This window comes from Lepidochelys olivacea (assembly GCF_965140295.1).
Source record: "Lepidochelys olivacea isolate rLepOli2 genome assembly, chromosome: 2".
Classification (NCBI taxonomy): domain Eukaryota; kingdom Metazoa; phylum Chordata; order Testudines; family Cheloniidae; genus Lepidochelys; species Lepidochelys olivacea.
Window position 1 is genome coordinate 4,156,299 of NC_140412.1, and position 6,070 is coordinate 4,162,368.

General features: G+C 59.9%; 1 protein-coding gene and 1 pseudogene across 2 annotated transcripts; one reads left to right on the forward strand and one right to left on the reverse strand.

Moving 5' to 3' along the window:
• Positions 1-954: 954 nt before the first annotated feature.
• LOC311517077 (heat shock protein beta-11-like) lies at positions 955-2,141 on the reverse strand (annotated as a pseudogene). Its single transcript has one exon. The product of its transcript is annotated as a heat shock protein beta-11-like (transcript).
• Positions 2,142-2,801: 660 nt separating this feature from the next.
• LOC311515306 (heat shock protein 30C-like) lies at positions 2,802-3,897 on the forward strand. Its single transcript, XM_084618294.1, has one exon. It carries the CDS (start codon positions 3,084-3,086, stop codon positions 3,624-3,626), a length of 543 nt encoding a protein of 180 aa, XP_084474420.1. The 5' UTR covers positions 2,802-3,083; the 3' UTR covers positions 3,627-3,897.
• The last annotated feature ends 2,173 nt before the right edge of the window (positions 3,898-6,070 follow it).

Sequence of the window (6,070 nt, forward strand, 5' to 3'; positions counted from 1 at the left end):
ACCCGCTATCATAGGTTGCCCACTTTATACAATTCTCCAAACTTTATCTGCTGGGCCTCTTGAACCCAGTCCAAACCAGCATATACAATTCACCCAGGGGCTGGCAATTCTGCTGCCTTGGTGACCCATCTAGCCATCTGGGGTAAGTATTGTCTAGTGCTGTTAGTTCATCCACCCCACCCACCCGTCCACGTCACTGCTCTGTCTCCTTTCAAGAAGTTAACCCTTTCCGACCCAGCAGGTAACAGACAACAAAAGGGGAAACTGAGTCAGGCCCCTGAACATACGTTCATGAAAATGAATGAGACGTTTCCCAGTTCGGCACAACAGCTGTTCAGAAACACCCATAGCTAATGAGCACCAGGCTCATGAACCCCGCATCTACAGTGGGATCTGCAATGCCCACACCATCTCAAAGAGCCACTGTTGCTGTAGGGTAAGTGACCTTTCCAGCCACTACCAGATGGGGTTATAGTGGGACAGCCAAAAAAATTCCACCCCTTCCTTCCCTCATGCGTCCCTCTTGATGCACCTGGCCTCAGGGCGGCGGGATGCGACAGGTAGGTTGCACGGGGGGAAGAGTGAGGAAGTCCCGTATACTCCCTGCTCTCGTCCCTTCTCTGAGCCAATTTCTTAAGCTCCTAGCTGTAGGGCTCCTGCTTTACTCCTTGTAGTTATTTCCCTTTACGCTCCAGGGCACAGCCCGCGGGTGGAGGGGGCAGCTGAAGAAGGATGCAGAACAGTAACTCCTCTTTGCTTCTCAAACCCTCTCTCACCAACTGTGCTGCTAAGTCACACTCTCTGCTGCGCCAGCAGCCCTTGCCCCTGCTCCCGTGAGCTACGAAATGGACCTGTCCTCCAGCTTGGGCAATATCGAACAGGTCACTGCCTCTCCCGCCCCCACCCAAGCCCATGGTGTTCAGTTTGGAAGTTGGACTGAAAGGGGTGACAATAGAAGAGGCCGAAGACATGGGTTTATTTGCAGCAGTTACACAGACAAACAGCACACAGCAACCCAGCTGCTATTTACAGTTCTGAAATTAATATTTTTCACAGTAAGGACTGTAATGTTATGAATGTCAGACACCCATGATGAGCAACCAGGGAGGGTTTCACATTCATGTCTCACAGAGTGAATCACATGGAGTAAATCAGACGTGCTGGACCTAGGGGGACAGCTCCACCCCCTGGCGTGAAGGGGTTTCCAGCATGTACAGGGGGTTATGGTTTGATTCAATGGCTCTTAATACCACCACTCTACAAATGGTTCCAACGCTGCTGGAATAAACGGTGAAAGGCCTGGCCCGGAAGTCCCATAGCTATGAGACTCTGTTGTTGGTTTCAGGAATCTCTGGGGCTGGACCCCTCAGTCCCTCCTCCTGTCTCCACCTCGCTGCTCCCCGGCTCCTTTCCCTCCGTGGCCAGGTTCCCTTCTCCTGCCTTCACGCCCTGGCAGACGCCGATGGGAACGGCTCTCCCTCCGGCAGCTGGCAGGGCCAGAGGCGGCGCCTCGATGCAGAGCTGCCCGTCCTGGGACAGGGAGCAGAGCAGGGCCTGCACGTTCACGGCTTCCGGCAGGAGCGTTTCCCGGCGGATCTCTCTGTACTCGCGGGAGCAGACTCCAGCCTCCGACTCCCTTTTCCTCTCCCGCTTCCCCGTCAGCTTCCTCCCGGCCAGTCTCACCGTCAGCTCGGCTGGGGAGAAGCCGCTCACGTCCATGGAGAGCTGGTACTTCTCCTTCCCCGGCGCCTGGGACCCGGGCTCCTTCCCAGCACCCTCGGCCAGGGAGCGGCCGCTCGGCCTTGGCGTCGCCCTCCCCCGGCCTCCCCCGCGGAGAAGGGGGGAAGCCAGCAGGAGGGAGCGTCTCATTCGCTCCATCCCCGCCAGGGCCGTCGGCATGTCCCCCACCAGCCGGCCCAAGAGGCTGGGGGGACCCGGCCCCACGAGGCTGGACACGGGGCCACTGCTGGGCCACAGCTGGGCCACAGCCACCCTGGGAGCGGGAGCATCCTGCCCGGGGCCGGGCGCTGCGGGGCCGAGCTCCCTGCCGGGCTGCTACTACCGGGCTGCGGCGGCCCCAGCGCCGCCCTTTATACTGCGCCGGGCGCTCCGGGAACCTGCCGGGCCGGCTGGGGGCGGGGCCTGGCTCGGCTGGGGGCGGGGCGAGCAGTTTCCGGCAGCCGCCCGCGGGCGGAGCTGCCGGGCTGGGCTTTGCTGGATCCTTCCCGACCCCGCTGCGGCAGGGAGGGAGCGGGCGGGTCTCAGCGCCGGGGCACAGGCTTGGCCGGGCGGTACCGCCGAGGTGACCGTTCCCTGGCCGGTGTCTGGGCTGGGGGGGGGCAGTTGATTTGTGGCGCAGACACGTGAGATTGGCAAACGCCCCCGCAGCGCACGTGTAATAAACAACAAGAGAGACTCGTCTCCGGTCCCAAAGGCGGGCTGCGTCCCGAACCTGTTCACACCAGCAGCCCCAGGGGAGTCACTCCGATCCCTCCCGTGAGTGCGGTTCAGGGAATGGGTCCCCTCCTTCCCCATCAATCGCTGGGGGAGCGTTAGTGAAACGCTGACAATTCCTGAAACGAGACTAAATATGTAACAACCCCCCCCCGCCCCGTCTCCAGCCTCTGCCACCCCCCGGGCTCCAGCCTCTGCCCCCGGCGCTGAGACCCGCCCGCTCCCTCCCTGCCGCAGCGGGGTCGGGAAGGATCCAGCAAAGCCCAGCCCGGCAGCTCCGCCCGCGGGCGGCTGCCGGAAACTGCTCGCCCCGCCCCCAGCCGAGCCAGGCCCCGCCCCCAGCCGGCCCGGCAGGTTCCCGGAGCGCCCGGCGCGGTATAAAGGGCGGCGCTGGGGCCGCCGCAGCCCGGCAGTAGCAGCCCGGCAGGGAGCCCGGCAGCGGCGGCGTCCCGGCAGCTGAGCTGGGCCCCGCGGCGCCCGGCCCCGGGCAGGATGCTCCCGCTCCCAGGGTGCTCCCGCTCCCAGGGTGGCTGTGGCGGAGCTGTGGCCCCGTGTCCAGCCTCGTGGGGCCGGGTCCCCCCAGCCTCTTGGGCCGGCTGGTGGGGGACACGCCGACGGCCCTGGCGGGGATGGAGCGAATGAGACGCTCCCTCCTGCTGGCTTCCCCCCTTCTCCGCGGGGGAGGCCGGGGGAGGGCGACGCCAAGGCCGAGCGGCCGCTCCCTGGCCCAGGGTGCTGGGAAGGAGCCCGGGTCCCAGGCGCCGGGGAAGGAGAAGTACCAGCTCTCCATGGACGTGAGCGGCTTCTCCCCAGCCGAGCTGACGGTGAGACTGGCCGGGAGGAAGCTGACGGTGACGGGGAAGCGGGAGAGGAAAAGGGAGTCGGAGGCTGGAGTCTGCTCCCGCGAGTACAGAGAGATCCGCCGAGAAACGCTCCTGCCGGAAGCCGTGAACGTGCAGGCCCTGCTCTGCTCCCTGTCCCAGGACGGGCAGCTCTGCATCGAGGCGCCGCCTCTGGCCCTGCCAGCTGCCGGAGGGAGAGCCGTTCCCATCGGCGTCTGCCAGGGCGTGAAGGCAGGAGAAGGGAACCTGGCCACGGAGGGAAAGGAGCCGGGGAGCAGCGAGGTGGAGACAGGAGGAGGGACTGAGGGGCCCAGCCCCAGAGATTCCTGAAACCAGCCACCGACTCCTGTAGCCCTGGGACTCTGGTCCATTGACTTTACTCAGCCCAGCTAGTGAGGCTGTTGTAATTGATGTGAATACTTCTGAGCCTGTTCCTGGGCTTTGTCTCTACTCTGCTCACTAACAATTTGTGTGCCTGAGGAAGGTGTCAGTTGCTCTGTGACTGCATGCGGCTGTGGAGCACAGTTGGTGTTTAGAATTTTTTACCTTGTTACTTTAACTAAACTCTTTACTGTAAATACATGGTGGTGCCTGAATTCTGTTTTCTGTGTGATCTCGTCCTACTTTTGCATGTGGTTCAGTTTTCCCCCATGGTGTAGAATTCATTTTCAACCTAACTTCCAAACAGCAGGAAGGAGGATGCGAGACCTGGTCAGGTGTTGAGAGCCATGGGTTGGATGGGCTGGCTAGAGGAGCAAGTCAGGCCCCTCTCTTCTCCAAGAGGCTGCCAGGGAGCAGGATATTTGCTTGGGGGGGCAGGTGTGGATTGGGAAACAAATAACTATATTTGTAAAGCACACATTGCCTGCCTCCTCCACCAGAGAGCCCGGGGCCTTGCACTGCATAAGGAAATAACTGTGATGGGGCTGGAGTAGAAGTACATGCTCTAGGTTTTGTTTTGTGTACAGCAGCTGACCCACAGCCACAGTATAAGTCAGACATGTTTTGGAAGGAGGGAAGGGCCTTACAGCAGCAGCCAATGGTACCCTGCCCCAGGAGTTCTCAGGCAGGGGGTCCTGCTTTGCTATGTGGATAGAGAGGCCCAGAGAAGGGCAAGAACTGCATTGCTACAGGTCTGCAGTGACGTAGTTTTTAAAAAGTGCTTTTTAAAATTGGGAGAGAAGGACAGAGAATTGTGGAGGAAGGAGTTGTCGATGGTGAAGCAAGCTTGGGGCAGGGCCATCTGCCAGCCACAAGGCTGTCTGTCCCAGCTGGAAGGCTCCTTCCCTACTGGGAGGCCAGATTCTCCAGCTCTCCAAGCACACTGTGGGCCTGATACAGATAACAGCAGCTGGGATGAAAACAATGGTGTCAGTTTAAGAAACCCCCCAAACCCGGCTATGTTCCTACAGGGTGTTGATCCAAACCACTCCCAGCTTTGCCCTTGTGGAGTCTTATGCTAGCAACATGTAGATCTATGCAGCCTGGATGGATCCCCTCTCAAGCTTCTCTTCCCAGACCCAAGCCTCTTGGTGAAAGCAGTTTAAAAGGCAAGGGTAAGAGTTTATATGAAGGGGACACGGCTGGTCCTTGGCAAAGGACAGGGTTACAGATCTAGTAAGTCAGGTGCAATGGTTTGCAAGTCGAGAGGCAAAGCTGGCCTTTGAAAAGCTGTCTGGCCCTTTAAGGCCCTACTAGGGAGTGGATTGGCCCAGGTGCAGAACTAAGCCAGCACCACCTCTCTCCATCCCCTTTACCAGTAGGCCTGCTTCCCCTTACAAGCCCTCTCCCCTCCCTGCTGCTAGAAGCCTTAGAAGAGCCTCTCAAACAGATGAAGAGCTTTAGGCCCCCACTGGCCACGCCCCATGTAGATCTGCTCCTGGGCTTGATGCAAGGAAGCCAACACCAGCTACTGCTGCATCCCTGGGCCAGGAAGTGGGGGTGGAGGGAAGGCTAACCAAGTGACCCAGGTTGGGGGCTGAGGCCTGGCAGGCAGAGGTGGGCTCTAAAGAGGAGTCAGAGCAGTGGTGCGGCAGCAATCGGGGATCCCTGCAGGGGCTGAGCCTCACAGCCCCCAGTGGTGCTCCCTGCTATCCAGCAGGGCTGAAGACCCACCAGCAGGGCAGCTGCTGGAATGGAGCTGGGGGAAAGCAGGAGGAAAGCAAAGGGTTCCAGCAGGGGTAGTGCCGCCATTGGGGGTAGGAGGGGGCAGAAGCAGCAGCAGCATGAGGTCCAGGCTCAGGCTGTAATGCAAGAAGGCACCCTCAAGTAGAAGGGCCAATGAATCCAAGAACAGTCCTAGCAGTAACCCACTCCTGGAGCCCAGCTGGTTGGGATCACCCTGCAGAGGCGCAGAGAGTGAGGGGTCTGAGAAGCAAAGCGATCCCCCCTCCCGGAGAGTAGGAGCCAGAACAATTAGGGGAGGGGCTACCACCTGGAGAACTGGTCTAGGATTCCCCTGAGATTTGTTCTAAGCACCAGCATGTGTAGGCTCACCAGGTAGTGGGGAATCTCAGCTTTTCCTGACCAGGTCCTCCACCCTGTCCCACTCAGTCTCCTGCCCTGTGCACAGTCTTCTCAAGCCTCCTGTCCCTTCACCAGCCCTATATCTTCCTTCCCTTTTCCTCAGTCTTCTACACCCCTTCCTTGTCCACTATCTCCTCCTACTTCCCAATCCCTGACCCCTCTGAACCCTTAGATACAGCCAGTTTGCTCAGGGTTATTCACAAAGACCAGGGTGGCTGTTAGTCTGGGGAGTTTGACACATAAATGGC